We start from the raw sequence: 24539 nt of genomic DNA, 5'->3' as shown, positions 1-24539 counted from the left end.
GACCCTAAGCACACAGCCAAGACAACGCAGGAGTGGCTTTGGGACAAGTCTCTGAATGTCCCTGAGTGGCCCAGCCAGAGTCCGGACTTGAACCCAATGAAACATCTCTGGAGAGACCTGAAAATAGCTGTGCAGTGACACAACCCATTCAACCTGACAGAGCTTGAGAGGATCTGCAGAGACGAATGGGAGAAACTCCCCAAATACAGGTGTGCCAAGCTTGTAGCATCATACCCTAGAAGACTCAAGACTGTAATCGCGGCCAAAGGTGCTTCAACAAATTACTGAGTAAAGGGTCTGAATACTTATGTACGTTTTTTTGCTTTGCCATTATGGGTTATTGAGTGTAGATTGATGAGGGAAAAAAACAACAATTTAATCAATTTTAGAATAAGGCTGTAATGTAACAAAATGTGGAAAAGTCAAGGGGTCTGAATACTTTCCTAATGCACTGTATATACGCAGTTGGTTCAAATCAACCCAAACTGCATGACAAGGTGGCCCAGAGGAAGCCAGCTGTTTGTTCTCAACCCCTACCTTGCCCCTTTCTTCCAAGAGCTCACTGAGTTTGAATAAAGACCGCGTAAATGCACATGTTCAGAAGACCACACACACACACACACACACACACACACACACACACACACACACACACACACACACACACGCCACCAGCTTGATATGTCCCTTGTCCCATGTCTTTTTAGCCACAGAGTAACAGCCCTGGTGCTCTCTGTCTCTCATTATATTCTGTCTTTTCTATGCCTGTCCTAGGAGCCCCGTGAGGAACAGCTGATGCTCCGCTGACTTCTCTCTCCTGGATGCCCTCCGGCCCAAACTGTCTCGTATGTTTCCTCACCTCTGAACCCCAGAGTTGCCACTGATCATAGATGGGGCTGCATCGCAGCCTGGTACGGCAACTCCACCGCCGAGCACCGCAAGGTGCTTCAGAGGGTGATACGCGCAGCCGAACGCACCACTGGCTGCACACTGCCTGCCCTCCAGGACACCTACTGTACAACACCAGGTGTCAGTCATTTTGCTTTACAGTACTATTTTCCTTACTGTAAAACATTACAGCAAGGATGCTGTAATATGTATTTACAGTAAGGAAAAAATACTACTGTAAAACATATTACAGCATCTCTGCTGTAAAGGAAAATGACAGTCTTAAGCTGGCCACTGTGGGGCCAGGATAATGCTGTACATTTACAGGGGTAAGTTTAACAGTGTTCACTTCCTAACCTCCTGCCAAATGTACGACCACATCACAGGCCCACGTTTCCCACAGATCACACAGACCCACAAAGACTTGGAAAACAAATACCGCAGTGTGCAATTATAGCAGCGAGATTTGTGGCCCGTTGCCATGAGAAAAGGGAAAGCAGTGGAGCACAAACATTGTAAATACAACCTATATTTATACGTTTATTTTCCCTTTCATACTTCAACTACTTGCACATTCTTACAACGCCAATAATATAGCGTTTGAAAGGTCTATGTCTATTATTTTAAAATGTTTGTGTAACTGCTACAGTAGAGTGTAATGTTTACTTATTGTTTATTCCATTTGCTTTGGAAAATGGAAACATGTTTCCCATGCTAATAAAGCCCATTGAATATATAGAAATATGAGAGAGAGAGAGAAAGAGTGAGTGAGTGAGTGAGTGAGTGAGAGAGAGAGAGAAAGAGTGAGTGTGAGAGAGAGAGAGAGAGAGAGAGAGAGAGAGAGAGAGCGAGAGAAAGAGTGAGTGTGAGAGAGAGAGCGAGAGAGAGAGAGAGCGAGAGAAAGAGTGAGTGTGAGAGAGAGAGCGAGAGAGAGTGAGAGCGAGAGAAAGAGTGAGTGTGAGAGAGAGAGTGAGAGAGAGTGAGAGAGAGAGAAAGAGTGAGTGTGAGAGAGACAGGACAGACTGTTCTCCATACAGACATTGTATCTTTGATCTTATAATAGAGCTGAATGATAAAATCAACCTTCTGCTACAGTCACCCTGTTGTAACTACTGATTTAAATACATTCACACCAGTTTCCTTTCCTTCCACAAGGCATTAAGGGACATCATCACCAGCTGTGATCTCTCTCTGTCCATGTGTGTGTGTGTGTGTGTGTGTGTGTGTGTGTGAAAGCGAGAGTGTGTGTGAGAGTGGGAAAGCAACAATCATTTTAATAGCAGTTCAACAGCTTCTGACAGCTTCTCATACTGTTGTGGTCATTGAAGAACGCCCTCTCCCCCCTCCTCCTCCTCCTCCTCCTCCCCGTCCTTCCTCCCTCTTTGATATATCAAATCAAATTGTATTTGTCACATGCGCAGAATACAACAGGTGTAGTAGACCTTACAGTGATATGCTTACTTACAAGCCCTTAAACAACAATGCTTTAAGATGTTAAGAATAAAAACGTTATGTAAACAAATAGAAAAGTAAAAAATAAAATAAGAGTAACAAATAATTAAAGACCAGCAGTAAAATAACAAGGTTATATACAGGTGGTACCAGTACAGAGTCAATGTGGAGGCTATATACAGGTGGTACCAGTACAGAGTCAATGTGGAGGCTATATACAGGTGGTACCAGTACAGAGTCAATGTGGAGGCTATATACAGGTGGTACCAGTACAGAGTCAATGTGGAGGCTATATACAGGTGGTACCAGTACAGAGTCAATGTGGAGGCTATATACAGGTGGTACCAGTACAGAGTCAATGTGGAGGTTATATACAGGGGGTACCAGTACAGAGTCAATGTGGAGGTTATATACAGGGGGTACCAGTACAGAGTCAATGTGGAGGCTATATACAGGGGGTACCAGTACAGAGTCAATGTGGAGGCTATATACAGGTGGTACCAGTACAGAGTCAATGTGGAGGTTATATACAGGGGGTACCAGTACAGAGTCAATGTGGAGGCTATATACAGGTGGTACCAGTACAGAGTCAATGTGGAGGCTATATACAGGTGGTACCAGTACAGAGTCAATGTGGAGGCTATATACAGGGGGTACCAGTACAGAGTCAATGTGGAGGCTATATACAGGGGGTACCAGTACAGAGTCAATGTGAAGGCTATATACAGGTGGTACCAGTACAGAGTCAATGTGGAGGCTATATACAGGGGGTACCAGTACAGAGTCAATGTGGAGGCTATATACAGGTGGTACCAGTACAGAGTCAATGTGAGGCTATATACAGGTGGTACCAGTACAGAGTCAATGTGGAGGCTATATACAGGGGGTACCAGTACAGAGTCAATGTGGAGGCTATATACAAGGGGTACCAGTACAGAGTCAATGTGGAGGTTATATACAGGGGGTACCAGTACAGAGTCAATGTGGAGGCTATATACAGGTGGTACCAGTACAGAGTCAATGTGGAGGCTATATACAGGTGGTACCAGTACAGAGTCAATGTGGAGGCTATATACAGGGGGTACCAGTACAGAGTCAATGTGGAGGCTATATACAGGGGGTACCAGTACAGAGTCAATGTGGAGGCTATATACAGGGGGTACCAGTACAGAGTCAATGTGGAGGCTATATACAGGGGGTACCAGTACAGAGTCAATGTGGAGGCTATATACAGGGGGTACCAGTACAGAGTCAATGTGGAGGCTATATACAGGGGGTACCAGTACAGAGTCAATGTGGAGGCTATATTCAGGGGGTACCAGTACAGAGTCAATGTGGAGGCTATATACAGGGGGTACCAGTACAGAGTCAATGTGGAGGCTATATACAGGGGGTACCAGTACAGAGTCAATGTGGAGGTTATATACAGGGGGTACCAGTACAGAGTCAATGTGGAGGCTATATACAGGGGGTACCAGTACAGAGTCAATGTGGAGGCTATATACAGGGGGTACCAGTACAGAGTCAATGTGGAGTTTATATACAGGGGGTACCAGTACAGAGTCAATGTGGAGGTTATATACAGGTGGTACCAGTACAGAGCCAATGTTTAGGCTATATACAGGGGGTACCAGTACAGAGCCAATGTGGAGGCTATATACAGGGGGTACCAGTACAGAGTCAATGTGGAGGCTATATACAGGGGGTACCAGTACAGAGTCAATGTGGAGGTTATATACAGGGGGTACCAGTACAGAGTCAATGTGGAGGCTATATACAGGGGGTACCAGTACAGAGTCAATGTGGAGGCTATATACAGGGGGTACCAGTACAGAGTCAATGTGGAGGCTATATACAGGTGGTACCAGTACAGAGTCAATGTGGAGGTTATATACAGGGGGTACCAGTACAGAGTCAATGTGCGGGGGCACCGGTTAGTTGAGGTAATATGTACATGTAGGTAGAGTTGAAGTGACTGTGCACAGATAATAAACAGAGAGTAGCAGCAGCGTAAAAGAGGTGTCTGGGTAGCCATTTGATTAGATGTTCAGGAGTCTTATGGCTTGGGGGTAGAAGCTGTTTAGAAGCCTCTTGGACCTAGACCTGGTGCTCCGGTACCGCTTGCCGTGCGGTAGCAGAGAGAACAGTCTATGACTGGGGGGGCTGGAGTCTACAGAGTTTCAGTCAGAGTGAATTCACATGGACAGACTGGAACCTAACTAGAACACGTTCAAAGGAACATAACACACACCACACACATGCAAAACATTAGTCTCACACACACACAGGCGGTGGCCCAAATGGTTCCCTACTCCCTTTAGAGGGCATTTCTTTTGACCAGGGCCCATAGCAGTAAACTCGAAAGAGAACAGGGTGTCATTTGGGAAGTTGTTACACATTCAAGGGAGCCTGCATGCACATCCACAAATATATACATACTGCACATACACAAATATATACACTCACATATACAGTGGGGCAAAAAATTATTTAGTCAGCCACCAATTGTGCAAGTTCTCCCACTTAAAAAGATGAGAGAGGCCTGTAATTTTCATCATAGGTACACTTCAACTATGACAAACAAAATGAGAAAAACAAATCCAGAAAATCACATTGTAGGATTTTTTATGAATTTATTTGCAAATTATGGTGGAAAATAAGTATTTGGTCAATAACAAAAGTTTATCTCAATACTTTGTTATATACCCTTTGTTGGCAATGACACAGGTCAAACGTTTTCTGTAAGTCTTCACAAGGTTTTCACACACTGTTGCTGGTATTTTGGCCCATTCCTCCATGCAGATCTCCTCTAGAGCAGTGATGTTTTGGGGCTGTCGCTGGGCAACACGGACTTTCAACTCCCTCCAAAGATTTTGTATGGGGTTGAGATCTGGAGACTGGCTTGGCCACTCCAGGACCTTGAAATGCTTCTTACGAAGCCACTCCTTCGTTGCCCGGGCGGTGTGTTTGGGATCATTGTGATGCTGAAAGACCCAGCCACGTTTCATCTTCAATGCCCTTGCTGATGGAAGGAGGTTTTCACTCAAAATCTCACGATACATGGCCCCATTCATTCTTTCCTTTACACGGATCAGTCGTCCTGGTCCCTTTGCAGAAAAACAGCCCCAAAGCATGATGTTTCTCCCCCCCCCCCCATGCTTCACAGTAGGTATGGTGTTCTTTGGATGCAACTCAGCATTCTTTGTCCTCCAAACACGACGAGTTGAGTCGTGTTTGGTTCTGGGATTTTTACTCACCGTTCTTGTGATCATTTTGACCCCACGGGTTGAGATCTTGCGTGGAGCCCCAGATCGAGGGAGATTATCAGTGATCTTGTATGTCTTCCATTTCCTAATAATTGCTCCCACAGTTGATTTCTTCAAACCAAGCTGCTTACCTATTGCAGATTCAGTCTTCCCAGCCTGGTGCAGGTCTACAATTTTGTTTCTTGAGTCCTTTACAGCTCTTTGGTCTTGGCCATAGTGGAGTTTGGAGTGTGACTGTTTGAGGTTGTGGACAGGTGTCTTTTATACTGATAACAAGTTCAAACAGGTGCCATTAATACAGGTAACGAGTGAAGGACAGAGGAGCCTCTTAAAGAAGAAGTTACAGGTCTGTGAGAGCCAGAAATCTTGCTTGTTTGTAGGTGACCAAATACTTATTTTCCACCATAATTTGCAAATAAATTCATTAAAAAAAAAAATCTCATTTTGTCTGTCATAGTTGACGTGTACCTATCATCTTTTTAAGTGGGAGAACTTGCACAATTGGTGGCTGACTAAATACTTTTTTGCCCCACTGTATATACACGCATACATACAGTACATACTGCACATCCACAAATACATACAGTACATACTACACATCCACAAATATATACACATATATATACATACAGTACATACTGCACTTCCACAAATATATACATACAGTACATACACAAATATATACTTTTTTTTTTTTTTACATTTTAGTCATTTAGCAGACGCTCTTATCCAGAGCGACTTACAGTAGTGAATTCATACATTTCATAAAAAAATAATATTTTCGTACTGGTCCCCCGTGGGAATCGAACCCACAACCCTGGCATTGCAAACACCATGCTCTACCAACTGAGCCACATGGGACCATATACACACATACATACACAAATATATACATACAGTACATACTACACATCCACAAATACATACAGTACATACTGCACATCCACAAATATATAGTACATACTGCACATCCACAAATATATACACACATACATACAGTACATACTGCACATACACACATATATACACAGTACATACTGTAAATACACAAATATATACACACACATACATACAGTACATACACAGCGTAAATGCACATGTTCAGAAGACCACACACACACACACACACACACACACACACACACACACACACACACACACACACACACACACACACACACACACACACACACACACACACACACACACACACACACACACACACACACACACACACACACACACAGCTGAAGGGTGTGACCCCCAGTGCTGATGGTTTAGGAGATGTGTTATCACCGTAACAACCCAAACTCAATCAGCCTGACAGCTTACATTGTCAGTTTGTCTTCCTGTGGTCTCTCTCTTTTCTTTCTTTCTTTCTTTCTTTCTTTCTTTCTTTCTTTCTTTCTTTCTTTCTTTCTTTCTTTCTTTCTTTCTTTCTTTCTTTCTTTCTTTCTTCTCTCTCTCTCTCCTCTCCCTCCCTCCCTCCCTCCCTCCCTCCCTCCCTCCCTCCCTCCCTCCCTCCCTCCCCCCCCCTATCTCCTGTGCAGTCTCTGGTGTGGGTGTGTCTCATCCCTCCTTTCCCCTCCCTCTGTCTTCCTTAGTTTCTCTGCAAATAACACAGTCACCCCAAAACCAGAACTGGTAATTGAAAAACCCTGAGGGGAGAGAGGAGAAAGGGAAAGAGAAGGAGGGGTGGGATAAACGGAGAATCAACACGAGAGATGAGAAAGAGAAAGAGCGAGAGAAAGAGCGAGAGAAATAGAGAGAGAGAGCGAGAGATAGGGAGCGAGAGAGAGACAGAGCGAGATGAGAGAGAAAGAGACAGAGAAAGAGTGAGAGAAAGAGAGAGCGAGAGAGAAAGACAAAGAGAGAGAGCGAGAGAGAAACAGAGAGAGCGAGAGAGAGAGACAGAGAGAATGAGACAAGAGAGAGAGCGAGACAGAGATAGAGAAAGAGAAAGAGAGAGAGCGAGAGCAAGCTGAGTCTGTCTGGAATCTCTTTGCTGTCTTTTTCTCTAATATTTGTCTTGTATTGTCTGGTTGATATTGTGTTTGCTGAAGGTTATGAGAAGTTGGCTTTGGGATGTCTCTCCACACATTACACAAAACACGTCCTCTGATACATGGGGTCAGTCTGGGAGTGTGTGAGTGAAAAAAAAGTGTGTGTGAGAGATAAATAATGTGTGTGAGAGAGAGATAAATAGTGTGTGAGAGATAGTGTGTGAGAGAGAGAGATAAATAGTGAGTGAGAGAGAGAGATAAATAGTGTGTGAGAGAGAGATAAATAGTGTGTGAGAGATAGTGTGTGAGAGAGAGATAAATAGTGAGTGAGAGAGAGAGATAAATAGTGTGTGAGAGAGAGATAAATAGTGTGTGAGAGAGAGAGAGATAAACAGTGTGTGAGTGTTTAATCTCTCTCTCTGTTCTTGCCTTTCCCTTCCGGCCCAAATATTTACACTAGAAAAGGAAATGTGTCCATTTTCCAACTGGACTCATCACTCTCACCCTCTTCGTCTCTCCCTTCATCTTCCAGCCAAATAACACTGAACCATTACATCTGAGGGGCTTTTCACTTCTTTTTCCCATTCTTTCAATCCTCAATTCCCCAGGGCAACACAGCTACGCCTGTCTGCCTGTCCGTGTTTGTCTGTCTGTCTGCTTACTTTGGAAGGACATAACAGGAGGTTCCAGAAGTCTCCCCTGGATGACCCTTGAACCAGAGTGAGTAAAGGCTGTATAATAACATGGACAGGGTTCAGATAGAAGGGAATGATCATGGCTAGTCCCAATATAGTGCACTTATTTTACCAGAGCCCTATGGGCCCTCCTCAAAACTAGTACACTATAGGGAATAGGGTGCTATTTTTGCCGCAACCCACAGTTTTACTCACCCACACTAACAAAAACACAGAGATATTCAATACGCTATTATCAACCAGGGGACTTCCTCATGTTGTCCAAATTCTCAATGTTCATTGTGTGTGTGTGTGTGTGTGTGTGTGTGTGTGTGTGTGTGTGTGTGTGTGTGTGTGTGTGTGTGTGTGTGTGTGTGTGTGTGTGTGTGTGTGTGTGTGTGTGTGTGTGTGTGTGTGTGTGTGTGTGTGTGTGTGTGTGTGTGCGTGCGTGCGTGCGTGCGTGCGTGCGTGCGATGGATGGTTGAACCCTGCCTGCTCTTCTAACCCAGTAGTTTGAGAACAGATCTCTCTGTCCAGCCCAGCAGAATCCCATTACAAAGCCCAGAACCATTCCACTAGTCAGCAGAACGTCACACCAGGCATTCACATCCTAAATGTTACCCTATTCCCTTCATAGTGCACTGCTTTTGCTCAGGGCCCATGGGGACTATAGTCCACTATAAAGGGACTAGGGTGCTATTTGAGACGCAGGGAAAGACATTCAAAGAGCTAGATCATCATGTGTTCCACGCTCCAACTCAGAAGAACACACTGTGTGTGTCACTGTCAATGGGACAGTTGAGTGTTGTGTTGACATTTCCATGTTGGTCTCATCCAGACTGTCAGGGCAGTGTTTCAGAGAGCTGGATCATCACCCAGACTGTCAGGACAGTGTTTCAGAGAGCTGGATCATCACCCAGACTGTCAGGGCAGTGTTTCAGAGAGCTGGATCATCACAGACTGTCAGGGCAGTGTTTCAGAGAGCTGGATCATCACCCAGACTGTCAGGGCAGTGTTTCAGAGAGCTGGATCATCACCCAGACTGTCAGGGCAGTGTTTCAGAGAGCTGGATCATCACAGACTATCAGGGCAGTGTTTCAGAGAGCTGGATCATCACAGACTATCAGGGCAGTGTTTCAGAGAGCTGGATCATCACCCAGACTATCAGGGCAGTGTTTCAGAGAGCTGGATCATCACAGACTGTCAGGGCAGTGTTTCAGAGAGCTGGATCATCACCCAGACTGTCAGGGCAGTGTTTCAGAGAGCTGGATCATCACAGACTGTCAGGGCAGTGTTTCAGAGAGCTGGATCATCACCCAGACTGTCAGGGCAGTGTTTCAGAGAGCTGGATCATCACCCAGACTGTCAGGGCAGTGTTTCAGAGAGCTGGATCATCACAGACTATCAGGGCAGTGTTTCAGAGAGCTGGATCATCACCCAGACTATCAGGGCAGTGTTTCAGAGAGCTGGATCATCACAGACTATCAGGGCAGTGTTTCAGAGAGCTGGATCATCACCCAGACTATCAGGGCAGTGTTTCAGAGAGCTGGATCATCACAGACTATCAGGGCAGTGTTTCAGAGAGCTGGATCATCACAGACTATCAGGGCAGTGTTTCAGAGAGCTGGATCATCACCCAGACTATCAGGGCAGTGTTTCAGAGAGCTGGATCATCACAGACTATCAGGGCAGTGTTTCAGAGAGCTGGATCATCACAGACTGTCCAGCAAGAGACACGTAGAGAGGTGTAAGTTCTTTATTTTCCATGTCTCTAAAGTCTATTGAATTGGATTGAGACGCGTGTAGAGACAGAGACGCATGTAGAGACAGAGACGCGTGTAGAGACAGAGACGCGTGTAGAGACAGAGACGCGTGTAGAGACAGAGACGTGTGTAATGGTATCAGTGTAGCAGTATTGTGTGTAGTGATTCACCTACAATACCACGTCTCTAGGCTTCTAGACATGTCTGTAGCTGGTCAGTGACATGTCATAATGATCTAGTGTTCTCAAGGACTCTGCATGTGTTCCAAATGGCACCCTATTCCCTACATAGTGTAACTACTTTAGACCAGGGCCCTATTCCCTACATAGTGTAACTACTTTAGACCAGGGCCCGATTCCCTACATAGTGTAACTACTTTAGACCAGGGTTCATAGATCTGTGTAATACAGCCCAGTACATCACAGGGGCCCAGGTCCCTGCCATCCAGGACCTCTATATCAGGCGATGTGAAAGGAAGGCCCGGTAAATTGTTAAAGACTCCAGCCATCCAATACATAGACTGTTCTCTTTGCTCCCACACAGCAAGCTGTACCGATGCACCAAGTCTGGAACCAACAGGATCCTGAACAGCTTCTACCACCAAGCCATTAGACTGCTAAATATCTAACATAATGGCTACCAGACTGTCTGAGTTGACTCTTGTATTTTACTTATTTGTATTCAGGTATTTAATTGTAATTTTATGCACACTCACAGGACTCCACACACATAATATGCAAATACATTTACACTGACTCTACATAAACACACACCCACTCCCATATAAGCTTCTGCTATTCTGTTTATATCTTATATCCTGATGCCTAGTCACCTTCCACTATACACACCTACCTCTATAGATCCAGTATCCCTGTACATTATAATATGGTACTGACCCTGTATATAGTATGTTTACCCCTATACATATCTACCTCTATAGATCCAGTATCCCTGTACATTATAATATGGTACTGACCCTGTATATAGTATGTTTACCACTATACATATCTACCTCTATAGATCCAGTATCCCTGTACATTATAATATGGTACTGACCCTGTATATAGTATGTTTACCCCTATACATATCTACCTCTATAGATCCAGTATCCCTGTACATTATAATATGGTACTGACCCTGTATATAGTATATTTACCCCTATACATATCTACCTCTATAGATCCAGTATCCCTGTACATTATAATATGGTACTGACCCTGTATATAGTATGTTTACCCCTATACATATCTACCTCTATAGATCCAGTATCCCTGTACATTATAATATGGTACTGACCCTGTATATAGTATGTTTACCCCTATACATATCTACCTCTATAGATCCAGTATCCCTGTACATTATAATATGGTACTGACCCTGTATATAGTATGTTTACCCCTATACATATCTACCTCTATAGATCCAGTATCCCTGTACATTATAATATGGTACTGACCCTGTATATAGTATGTTTACCCCTATACATATCTACCTATATAGATCCAGTATCCCTGTACATTATAATATGGTACTGACCTTGTATATAGTATGTTTACCCCTATACATATCTACCTCTATAGATCCAGTATCCCTGTACATTATAATATGGTACTGGAACTGGCCCTGTATATAGTATGTTTACCCCTATACATATCTACCTCTATAGATCCAGTATCCCTGTACATTATAATATGGTACTGACCCTGTATATAGTATGTTTACCCCTATACATATCTACCTCTATAGATCCAGTATCCCTGTACATTATAATATGGTACTGACCCTGTATATAGTATGATTACCCCTATACATATCTACCTCTATAGATCCAGTATCCCTGTACATTATAATATGGTACTGACCCTGTATATAGTATGTTTACCCCTATACATATCTACCTCTATAGATCCAGTATCCCTGTACATTATAATATGGTACTGGAACTGACCCTGTATATAGTATGTTTACCTCTATACATATCTACCTCTATAGATCCAGTATCCCTGTACTTTATAATATGGTACTGACCCTGTATATAGTATGTTTACCCCTATACATATCTACCTCTATAGATCCAGTATCCCTGTACATTATAATATGGTACTGGAACTGATCCTGTATATAGTATGTTTACCCCTATACATATCTACCTATATAGATCCAGTATCCCTGTACATTATAATATGGTACTGACCCTGTATATGGTATGTTTACCCCTATACATATCTACCTCTATAGATCCAGTATCCCTGTACATTATAATATGGTACTGACCCTGTATATAGTATGTTTACCCCTATACATATCTACCTCTATAGATCCAGTATCCCTGTACATTATAATATGGTACTGGAACTGGCCCTGTATATAGTATTCTTACTTACTTGATCGTGTTCTTCTTAGTTCTTTTTATATCTGGTGTGTTTTTGTTCTACCTTGTATTTCTCAGTATTACATTGTTATTGATTACTGCATTTAACATTTACATTTAAGTCATTTAGCAGACGCTCTTATCCAGAGCGACTTACAAATTGGTGCATTCACCTTATAATATCCAGTGGAACAACCACTTTACAATAGTGCATCTAAATCTTTTAAGGGGGGGGTTAGAAGGATTACTTTATCCTATCCCAGGTATTCCTTGAAGAGGTGGGGTTTCAGGTGTCTCCGGAAGGTGGTGATTGACTCCGCTGTCCTGGCGTCGTGAGGGAGCTTGTTCCACCATATGCTACTGCATAGTTGGGGTTAGAGCTGAGCATTAAAGGTATTTCACTGTACATTAAAAGTGAAACTAATAATACTGTATGTGAGAGGGGAGTGGATAGTGAGTCTCTTCTGAAGACAACAGCCCAGTCTGTTCTCGCTTCCTTAAAGAACTACCCTGCCTAACGAACCTCCTCTTCTTAATGAGCATCTCTGGGTAATGACTGTTTTGATGTTTCCTCACTCACTCACTCTCACATACACACTTTCACACACATACACACACACACAAACAAACTCCCACCGACACACACAAAGCCCTTTACCTTCTCAATCACAGTAAATGATCCCGGTAAACAGTATCTTCACACTCCTGTGCCTCCCTAAATGCTAATTAAGACAGCTGTCATGACCGGCTGGCGCTCCCGTTCATCACCACTTGAACCGTTTAACGGCACTGGGAGAGACAGCACATGTTACCGTTCAAGAGGAGAACGCCACTATAGCTACCGTACCATTAGCATAATGAGGGGAGAGTTAACAGATAAAATACTGCGTGTGGACTTGTTTTCCTATCTTGTCAGGACCAGAATTTAAATTTTTTAAATTTTATTTCAACTTTATTTAACCAGGTAGGCCAGTTGAGAACAAGTTCTCATTTACAACTGTGACCTGGCCAAGATAAAGCCAAGCAGTGCGACACATACAACAACACAGAGTTACACATGGGATAAACAAACGTACAGTCAATAACACAATAGAAAAATCTGTATACAGTGTGTGCAAATGTAGTAAGATTAGGGAGGTAAGGCAATAAATAGGTCATGGAGGCGAAATAATTACAATTTAGCATTAACACTGGAGTGATAGATGTGCAGATGTTGATGTGCAAGTAGAGATATTGAGGTGCAAAAGAGCAAAAATAAATAACAATATGCGGATGAGGTAGTTGGATGGGCTATTTACAGACTGGCTGTGTACAGGTGCAGTGATCGGTAAGCTGCTCTGACAGCTGATGCTTAAAGTTAGTGAGGGAGATATAAGTCTCCAGCTTCAGTGATGTTTGCAATGCGTTCCAGTCATTGGCAGCAGAGAACTGGAAGAAAGGCGGCCAAAGTAGGAGTTGGCTTAGGGGATGACCAGTGAAATATACCTGCTAGTGTGCGTGCTACAGGTGGGTGCTGCTATGGTGACCAGTGAGCTGAGAGAAGGTAGGGCTTCACCAAGCGAAGACTCATAGATGACCTGGAACCAGTGGGTTTGGTGACAAATATGAAGCGAGGGCCAGCCAACGAGAGCATACAGGTTGCAGTGGTGGGTAGTATTTGGGGCTTTGGTAACAAAACGGATGGCACTGTGATAGAGTACATCCAATTTGCTAAGTAGAGTGTTGGAGGCTATTTTGTAAATGACATCGCCGAAGTCAAGGATCGGTAGGATAGTCAGTTTTACGAGGGTATGTTTAGCAGCTTTGTTGCGAAATAGGAAGCCGATACTAGATTTAATTTTGGATTGGAGAAGCTTAATGTGAGTCTGGAAGGAGAGTTTACAGTCTAACCAGACACCTAGGTATTTGTAGTTGTCCACATATTCTAAGTCAGAACCGTCCAGAGTAGTGATGCTAGTCAGGCAGGCATTTAGTTTTACTAGCATTTAAGAGCAGTTGGAGGCCACAGAAGGAGTGTTGTATGGCATTGAAGCTCATCTGGAGGTTTGTTAAAACAGTATCCAAAGAAGGGCCAGAAGTACACAAAATGGTGTCGTCTGCGTAGAGGTGGATCAGAGAATCACCAGCAGCAAGAGCGACATCATTGATGTATACAGAGAAAAGAGTCGGCCCGAGAAATGAACCCTGTGGCACCCCCATAGAGACTGCCAGAGGTCCGGACAACAGGCCCTCCGATTTGACACACTGATCTCTATCTGAGAAGTAGTTGGTGAACCAGGCGAGGCAGTCATTTGAGAAACCAAGGCTGTTGAGTCTGCCGATAAGAATGCGGTGATTGCCAGAGTCGAAAGCCTTGGCCAGGTCGATGAAGACGGCTGCACAGTACTGTCTTTTATCGATGGCCGTTATGATATCGTTTAGAACCTTGAGGGTGGCTGAGGTGCACCCATGACCAGCTCGGGAAACCAGATTGCATAGCAGAGAAGGTATGGTGGAATTCAAAATGGTCGGTGATCTGTTTGTTAATTTGGCTTTCGAAGACTTTAGAAAGACAGGGTAGGATAGATATAGGTCTGTAGCAGTTTGGGTCTAGAGAGTCTCCCCCTTTGAAGAGGGGGATGACCGCAGCAGCTTTCCAATCTTTTGGGATCTCAGACGATACGAAAAGAGAGGTTTAACAGGCTAGTAATATGGGTTGCAACAATGGCGGCGGATAATTTTAGAAAGAGAGGGTCCAGATTGTCAAGCCCAGCTGATTTGTAGGGGTCCAGATTTTTCAGAACATCAGCTATCTGGATTTGGGTGAAGGAGAAGCGGGGAGCTAGGGCAAGTTGCTGTGGGGGGTGCGGGGCTGTTGGCCGGGGTTAGGGGTAGCCAGGTGGAAAGCATGATATGTTTTAGGGAGCGTTTGACAGTGATGAGGGGTGGTTGTTTGACCGTGGACCCATTACGAACGCAGGCAATGAGGCAGTGATCAAGTGACCAGAATGTCCTGACAAGTGACCAGAATGTCCTGACAAGTCACCAGAATGTCCTGACAAGTGACCAGAATGTCCTGACAAGTGACCAGAATGTCCTGACAAGTTACCAGAATGTCCTGACAAGTCACCAGAATGTCCTGAAAAGTCACCAAACTGTCCTGACAAGTGACAAGAATGTCCTGACAAGTGACCAGAATGTCCTGATAAGATAGGAGAGTCGGGACATTTTGCATGTCCTGAAAAGTAAAAGGGTTAGGTTTAGGGGTTTGTGGTTAGGGTTAAGGTTTAGGGGTTCAGCAAAATTGGAATATGAATGGGAATACATTTTTACTCCCCAAAAAATCGTGCCAAGTAACAAAAAACTAACTCTAATGTTTACTGAAACAACACAAAATGAAAGTACGTTTGTTTTTTTCCTCCATACTATGGGTTTTCCCCAGTGCATGTTTTATAGAAGTTTCCACCCTACTCAGCAATAACACACTGGAGGGTATGTGTGTGTGCATGTGCGTGAGTGAGTGAGTGAATGAGTGAGTGAGTGAGTGAGAGCGAGAGTGATGGGGGAAGAGGGGGGACGGGTGAGACAGGAACAAGGGGACTAAGGTTGGGGTTCACCTCAAGGTCAAGGTACAGACAGACAAACACACACACACATACATCCTCCCAGCTCCACCTGTGCCTCAGTAATTCCTGGTTAGCCCCAGGGGTGAGGTCCTATTCCGGGGAGAGGAAACCAGGGAGGGCCCTTCCCTCTGGGTATCCAACAGACAAAGACTGGCTCTGGGTGTGGAGCTACCACAACACAGACACACACAAAAGACAGGATACACACAGAGAGAGAAAGCAACGGGGAGAGGGGATGGAGAGAGAAAAAGGAGAGGCAGAGAGAACGATGGAGGGAGAAGGAAGGAGGAAGGGGGATGGAGGAAGGATATAAGTGAGGGAGATGCATGGAGGGAGTGAAGCAGAAAGATGGAGGGAGTGAAGCAGAAAGATGGAGGGAGTGAAGCAGGCAGAAAATAAAAGGGAGGAAATGAGGGAGAATTAGGAGGATACATACAGAGAACCCATGAAAGACGCCACAGACAGCTCCCCTGTGTGTTAGCATGTTGTGTGTATTCCTCTCTTCCTCTTCCTCCTCTTCCTTCCTGTGTGCTGGCGTGTTTCAGAGGAAGAGGTCTGCTGGGACTGAGGCTTTATTATGTCCATCAACACAGCACGGAAACACCTCCCTCCCTCCCTCCCTCCCTCCCTCCCTCCCTCCCTCCCTCCCTCCCTCCCTCCCTCCCTCCCTCCCTGTTGTGTGTTTACTGATTGATTGAACATGCCAAGTCCATCTGGTGATTCCCTGATGGGAGCGACAGTGTGAATTGCACAAAAACAAACAAGCCAACCCCCCCCCCCCCCCCACACACACACACACATACACCTTTCCCTCTCTCTTTCTCTATCCCCTTTTCTCTCTTTCTAACCCACCTATTTTTCTATCACATTCTCTCCATCTCAACAACTACTCTCATTCTCCCCTACCCCCCTCTACCTCTTTCTCTCTCTCTGAACTCTGTTAGAGCCCATAATCCATCCATCCATCCACACCAACACACACACACCTGTCATGCTGGGACCAATCAATCGGATAATTAAAGAGTTACTCTGTGTTTGCTTTTCTTTCTCTCTCTGTCACTCTCTTTCTCCGTCTGTGTTTGTGTATCTGTCTCCCAGTGTCTCCAAGCAGTAGCACGGAGCCCAAATACCCCCTTTTCTCCTCACCACACACACATAACACATACCCAGACTCACTGGGTTCACACACACACACACACACACACACACACAGCACACACACTGCTTAGCCCCAAAATGCTGCAATATACCACCATTGGCCAGCAAACCATCTGGATAGGATAACTGTAAGACGTAAGAGAGTGAAGCTCCAAAACGCATGTCATTGTTGTTTTGGCTCTGTACTCCAGCACTTTGAAATGATACAATGACTACGAGGTTAAATATGCATTTTTCATCCATATCAAGTAAACGTTCAGAAATTACAGCCCTTTTTGTACATAGTCCCCTCATTTTAGGGGACCAAAAGTATTGGGACAAATTCACTTATATGTGTATTAAGTATTTGGTCCCATACTGAGAAAGTTACAGAAACCCAAATATCATACCTCCAAGACATGCTAACCTCTCACCATTACAATAACAGGGGAGGTTAGCATTTTATATCATACCTCCAAGACATGCTAACCTCTCACCATTACAATAACAGGGGAGGTCAGCCTTTTTTTCTGGGGGAATATGATATTTGTGCTTCTGTAACTTTCTCACTCATCATTATTCACGATTAATTCAGGATTATCCATAACCATGGTAGCATCCACATTGATATAGAAGACTTTAGAAACGTATATTCTAATTTACCATAGAATTGTCTCCAAAATGACCCAATACATTATTTACCGTTCATTTCTATTGGGCACAAAATAATCTGAAACAACCAAAACAAACAGCAAACGTATCCAACAAGTCTATAGAGTCACAAGCTTGATGGAATCATTGCATGCTATGAATATGGGACCAAATACTCAACTTTTTACTACTTTAACAATTTGTCCCAATACTGTTGGTCCCCTAGAAAGGGGGACAACGTACAAAAACTGTTCACCCGATATGGATGAAAATACCCTTTAATTAAAGCTGACAGTCTGCAATTTAACCTAAAAGTCATTGTATCATTTCAAATCCAAAACAACAAGAAATGTGTCACTGTCCCAAAACTTTGGCAGCTCACTGTATGTAGACGAGAACCAATATGGAGATGGACAGGGATGGTAGTGCATAGTGTGGTACAATAGTGTATAGTGTACAGGGTGGTAGAGTAGTGTATAGTGTGGTAAAGTACTGAATAGTGTGGTACAGTAGGGTATAGTGTACAAGGTGGAAGAGTAGTATATAGTGAGGTAGAGTAGTGTATAGTGTGATAGTGTAGTATATAGTGTTGTAGAGTAGTATATAGTGTTGTAGAGTAGTGTATAGTGTGGTAGAGTAGTATATAGTGTTGTAGAGTAGAATATAGTGTTGTAGAGTAGTGTATAGTGTGGTAGAGTAGTATATAGTGTTGTAGAGTAGTGTATAGTGTGGTAGAGTAGTGTATAGTGTGATAGTGTAGTATATAGTGTTGTAGAGTAGTATATAGTGTTGTAGAGTAGTGTATAGTGTGGTAGAGTAGTATATAGTGTTGTAGAGTAGAATATAGTGTTGTAGAGTAGTGTATAGTGTGGTAGAGTAGTATATAGTGTTGTAGAGTAGTGTATAGTGTGATTGTGTAGTGTATAGTGTGGTAGAGTAGTGTATAGTGTGATTGTGTAGTGTATAGTGTGGTAGTGTAGTGTATAGTGTGGTAGTGTTGTGTATAGCGTGGTAGAGTAGTGTATAGTGTGATAGTGTAGTGTATAGTGTGGTAGTGTATAGTGTGGTAGAGTAGTGTATAGTGTGGTAGTGTAGTGTATAGTGTGATAATGTAGTGTATAGTGTGATAGTGTAGTGTATAGTGTGGTAGAGTAGTGTATAGTGTGATAGTGTAGTGTATAGTGTGATAGTGTAGTGTATAGTGTGGTAGTGTAGTGTATAGTGTGATAGTGTAGTGTATAGTGTGGTAGTGTATAGTGTGGTAGAGTAGTGTATAGTGTGGTAGAGTAGTGTATAGTGTGGTAGAGTAGTGTATAGTGTGGTAGAGTAGTGTATAGTGTGATAGTGTAGTGTATAGTGTGGTAGTGTAGTGTATAGTGTGGTAGAGTCGTGTATAGTGTGATAGAGTAGTGTATAGTGTGGTAGAGTAGTGTATAGTGTGATAGAGTAGTGTATAGTGTGGTAGTGTAGTGTATAGTGTGGTAGTGTAGTGTATAGTGTGATTGTGTAGTGTATAGTGTGGTAGTGTAGTGTATAGCGTGGTAGTGTAGTGTATAGCGTGATAGAGTAGTGTATAGTGTGATTGTGTAGTGTATAGTGTGGTAGAGTAGTGTATAGTGTGGTAGAGTAGTGTATAGTGTGGTAGTGTAGTGTATAGTGTGGTAGAGTAGTGTATAGTGTGATAGAGTAGTGTATAGTGTGGTAGAGTAGTGTATAGTGTGATTGTGTAGTGTATAGTGTGGTAGTGTAGTGTATAGTGTGGTAGAGTAGTGTATAGTGTGATTGTGTAGTGTATAGTGTGGTAGTGTAGTGTATAGTGTGGTAGTGTTGTGTATAGCGTGGTAGAGTAGTGTATAGTGTGATAGTGTAGTGTATAGTGTGGTAGAGTAGTGTATAGTGTGGTAGTGTAGTGTATAGTGTGGTAGTGTAGTGTATAGTGTGTTAGTGTAGTGTATACCGTGGTAGTGTAGTGTATAGCGTGTTAGTGTAGTGTATAGCGTGGTAGTGTAGTGTATAGTGTGTTAGTGTAGTGTATAGTGTGATAGTGTAGTGTATAGTGTGGTAATGTAGTGAATAGCGTGGTAGTGTAGTGTATAGTGTGTTAGTGTAGTGTATAGTGTGATAGTGTAGTGTATAGTAATGTAGTGTATAGCGTGGTAGAGTAGTGTATAGCATGGTAGAGTAGTGTAATTTGTGGTAGAGTAGTGTATAGTGTGGTAGTGTAGTGTATAGTGTGATAGTGTAGTGTATAGTGTGGTAGTGTAGTGTATAGCGTGGTAGTCTAGTGTATAGTGTGATAGTGTAGTGTATAGTGTGGTAGAGTAGTGTATAGTGTGATAGTGTAGTATATAGTGTTGTAGAGTAGTATATAGTGTTGTAGAGTAGTGTATAGTGTGGTAGAGTAGTATATAGTGTTGTAGAGTAGAATATAGTGTTGTAGAGTAGTGTATAGTGTGGTAGAGTAGTATATAGTGTTGTAGAGTAGTGTATAGTGTGATTGTGTAGTGTATAGTGTGGTAGAGTAGTGTATAGTGTGATTGTGTAGTGTATAGTGTGGTAGTGTAGTGTATAGTGTGGTAGTGTTGTGTATAGCGTGGTAGAGTAGTGTATAGTGTGATAGTGTAGTGTATAGTGTGGTAGTGTATAGTGTGGTAGAGTAGTGTATAGTGTGGTAGTGTAGTGTATAGTGTGATAATGTAGTGTATAGTGTGATAGTGTAGTGTATAGTGTGGTAGAGTAGTGTATAGTGTGATAGTGTAGTGTATAGTGTGATAGTGTAGTGTATAGTGTGGTAGTGTAGTGTATAGTGTGATAGTGTAGTGTATAGTGTGGTAGTGTATAGTGTGGTAGAGTAGTGTATAGTGTGGTAGAGTAGTGTATAGTGTGGTAGAGTAGTGTATAGTGTGGTAGAGTAGTGTATAGTGTGATAGTGTAGTGTATAGTGTGGTAGTGTAGTGTATAGTGTGGTAGAGTCGTGTATAGTGTGATAGAGTAGTGTATAGTGTGGTAGAGTAGTGTATAGTGTGATAGAGTAGTGTATAGTGTGGTAGTGTAGTGTATAGTGTGGTAGTGTAGTGTATAGTGTGATTGTGTAGTGTATAGTGTGGTAGTGTAGTGTATAGCGTGGTAGTGTAGTGTATAGCGTGATAGAGTAGTGTATAGTGTGATTGTGTAGTGTATAGTGTGGTAGAGTAGTGTATAGTGTGGTAGAGTAGTGTATAGTGTGGTAGTGTAGTGTATAGTGTGGTAGAGTAGTGTATAGTGTGGTAGAGTAGTGTATAGTGTGGTAGAGTAGTGTATAGTGTGATTGTGTAGTGTATAGTGTGGTAGTGTAGTGTATAGTGTGGTAGAGTAGTGTATAGTGTGATTGTGTAGTGTATAGTGTGGTAGTGTAGTGTATAGTGTGGTAGTGTTGTGTATAGCGTGGTAGAGTAGTGTATAGTGTGATAGTGTAGTGTATAGTGTGGTAGAGTAGTGTATAGTGTGGTAGTGTAGTGTATAGTGTGGTAGTGTAGTGTATAGTGTGTTAGTGTAGTGTATAGTGTGGTAGTGTAGTGTATAGTGTGGTAGAGTAGTGTATAGTGTGGTAGTGTAGTGTATAGTGTGGTAGTGTAGTGTATAGTGTGATAGTGTAGTGTATAGTGTGGTAGTGTAGTGTATAGTGTGGTAGTGTAGTGTATAGTGTGAGTAGTGTAGTGTATAGTGTGGTAGTGTAGTGTATAGTGTGGTAGAGTAGTGTATAGTGTGATTGTGTAGTGTATAGTGTGGTAGTGTAGTGTATAGTGTGATTGTGTAGTGTGTAGTGTATAGCGTGGTAGAGTAGTGTATAGTGTGATAGTGTAGTGTATAGTGTGGTAGAGTAGTGTATAGTGTGGTAGTGTAGTGTATAGTGTGGTAGAGTAGTGTATAGGTGGTAGGTAGTGTATAGTGTGGTAGAGTAGTGTATAGTGTGGTAGTGTAGTGTATAGTGTGTAGTGTAGTGTATAGTGTGGTAGTGTAGTGTATAGCGTGGTAGAGTAGTGTATAGTGTGATAGTGTAGTGTATAGTGTGGTAGAGTAGTGTATAGTGTGGTAGAGTAGTGTATAGTGTGGTAGAGTAGTGTATAGTGTGATAGTGTAGTGTATAGTGTGGTAGAGTAGTGTATAGTGTGGTAGTTTGGTGTATAGTGTGGTAGAGTAGTGTATAGTGTGATTGTGTAGTGTGTAGTGTATAGCGTGGTAGAGTAGTGTATAGTGTGATTGTGTAGTGTATAGTGTGGTAGTTTAGTGTATAGTGTGGTAGAGTAGTGTATAGTGTGGTAGAGTAGTGTATAGTGTGGTAGAGTAGTGTATAGTGTGGTAGAGTAGTGTATAGTGTGGTAGTGTAGTGTATAGTGTGGTAGAGTAGTGTATAGTGTGATAGTGTAGTGTATAGTGTGATAGTGTAGTGTATAGTGTGGTAGTGTAGTGTATAGTGTGGTGGAGTAGTGTATAGCGTGGTAGAGTAGTGTATAGTGTGGTAGAGTAGTGTATAGTGTGGTAGTGTAGTGTATAGTGTGGTAGTGTAGTGTATAGTGTGGTATAGTAGTGTATAGCGTGGTAGAGTAGTGTATAGTGTGATAGTGTAGTGTATAGTGTGGTAGTGTAGTGTATGGTGTGGTAGAGTAGTGTATAGTGTGATAGTGTAGTGTAAAGTGTGGTAGTGTAGTGTATAGTGTGGTAGTGTAGTGTATAGTGTGGTAGTGTAGTGTATAGTGTGGTAGTGTAGTGTATAGTGTGATAGTGTAGTGTATAGTGTGGTGGAGTAGTGTATAATGTGGTAGAGTAGTGTATAGTGTGGTAGTGTAGTGTATAGCGTGGTAGAGTAGTTTATAGTGTGGTAGAGTAGTGTATAGTGTGGTAGAGTAGTGTATAGTGTGGTAGTGTAGTGTAGTGTATAGTGTGGTAGAGTAGTGTATAGTGTGATAGTGTAGTGTATAGTGTGGTAGTGTATAGTGTGATAATGTAAGTGTATAGCGTGGTAGAGTAGTGTATAGTGTGGTAGTGTAGTGTATAGTGTGATAGTGTAGTGTATAGTGTGGTGGAGTAGTGTATAGTGTGGTAGAGTAGTGTATAGTGTGGTAGGTAGTGTAGTGTATAGTGTGGTAGTGTAGTGTATAGTGTGGTAGTGTAGTGTATAGTGTGGTAGTGTAGTGTATAGTGTTGTAGAGTAGTGTATAGTGTGGTAGAGTAGTGTATAGTGTGGTAGTGTATATTGTGATTATGTAGTGTATAGCGTGGTAGAGTAGTGTGATAGTGTAGAGTGTGTAGGGTGGGTAAATAGGGTACTCACAGTCGAGACAGAGCCTCATTCTTCTGGAACAGGAGTTCAGGAAGCTGAGTGAGACGGTTCCTGTTCAGACGACTGTTCAGAAGGACAGAACACATTAGAAACCACACACACACCATTACATTATAGCTTTCTATCTAACAGGAAGACTGTCTCCCCTGTGTGTGTGTGTGTGTGTGTGTGTGTGTGTGTGTGTGTGTGTGTGTGTGTGTGTGTGTGTGTGTGTGTGTGTGTGTGTGTGTGTGTGTGTGTGTGTGTGTGTGTGTGTGTGTGTGTGTGTGTGTGTGTGTGTGTGCGTGTGTGCGTGTGTGTGTGTGCGTGTGTGTGTGTGCGTGCGTGCTCACAGTCTCTCCAGTTCCTTCAGATCATCAAATGCTCCTCTCTCAATGTTGCTAATCTGGTTCTCCATCAGGTGACTGAAGAGAATGAGAGAAGGATGGAGGAAGAGAGAGGGAGGAAGTATGGAGGAAGAGGGATGGAGGAAGGGAGAGGGAGGAAGGATGGAGGACGAGAGAGGGAGGAAGGATGGAGGAAAAGAGTGGGAGGAAGGATGAGAGAGGAAAAGAGTGGGAGGAAGGATGGAGGAAGAGAGAGGGAGGAAGGATGGAGGAAGAGAGTGGGAGGAAGAGAGAGGGAGGAAGGATGGCGGAAGAGAGAGGGAGGAAGGATGGCGGAAGAGAGAGGGAGGAAGGATGGAGGAAGAGAGTGGGAGGAAGAGAGAGGGAGGAAGGATGGAGGAAGAGAGAGGGAGGAAGGATGGCAGGAGAGAGAGGGAGGAAGGATGGAGGAATAGAGTGGGAGGAAGAGAGAGGGAGGAAGGATGGAGGAAGAGAGTGGGAGGAAGGATGGAGGAAGAGAGAGGGAGGAAGGATGGCGGGAGAGAGAGGGAGGAAGGATGGAGGAAGAGAGAGAGGGAGGAAGGATGGAGGAAGAGAGAGGGAGGAAGGATGGAGGAAGAGAGAGAGAGGAGGAAGGATGGAGGAAGAGAGAGAAAGGGAGGAAGGATGGAGGAAGAGAGAGGGAGGAAGGATGGAGGAAGAGAGAGGGAGGAAGGATGGCGGGAGAGAGAGGGAGGAAGGATGGAGGAAGAGAGAGAGGGAGGAAGGATGGAGGAAGAGAGAGAGAGGGAGGAAGGATGGAGGAAGAGAGAGAGAGGGAGGAAGGATGGAGGAAGAGAGAGAAAGGGAGGAAGGATGGAGGAAGAGAGAGGGAGGAAGGTTGGAGGAAGAGAGAGAGAGAGAGGGAGGAAGGATGGATGGAGGAAGAGAGAGAGAGGGAGGATGGAGGAAGAGAGAGAGAGAGAGGAGGAAGGATGGAGGAAGAGAGAGAAAGGGGGGAAGGATGGAGGAAGAGAGAGGGAGGAAGGTTGGAGGAAGAGAGAGAGGGAGGAAGGATGGAGGAAGAGAGAGGGAGGAAGGATG

At 43.5% G+C, this 24539-nt stretch overlaps 1 protein-coding gene across 1 annotated transcript in view; it reads right to left on the bottom strand.

Moving 5' to 3' along the window:
- Positions 1-24539, bottom strand: part of LOC106594685 (slit homolog 1 protein) — a 253524-nt gene that overhangs the window by 61758 nt on the left and 167227 nt on the right. The window contains exons 3-4 of the mRNA XM_082958681.1: positions 23463-23534; positions 23122-23193 (exon numbers count right to left, since the gene is read on the bottom strand). Coding sequence (XP_082814807.1) covers positions 23122-23193; positions 23463-23534 — 144 coding nt within the window. The remainder of the gene's footprint in view (positions 1-23121; positions 23194-23462; positions 23535-24539) is intronic.

The sequence above is a fragment of the Salmo salar genome, chromosome 12, assembly GCF_965601325.2.
Source record: "Salmo salar chromosome 12, fSalSal1, whole genome shotgun sequence".
NCBI lineage: Eukaryota > Metazoa > Chordata > Actinopteri > Salmoniformes > Salmonidae > Salmo > Salmo salar.
The sequence above is the reverse complement of the archived record's forward strand: the minus strand, read 5'-3'. Positions and strand labels throughout refer to the sequence as shown.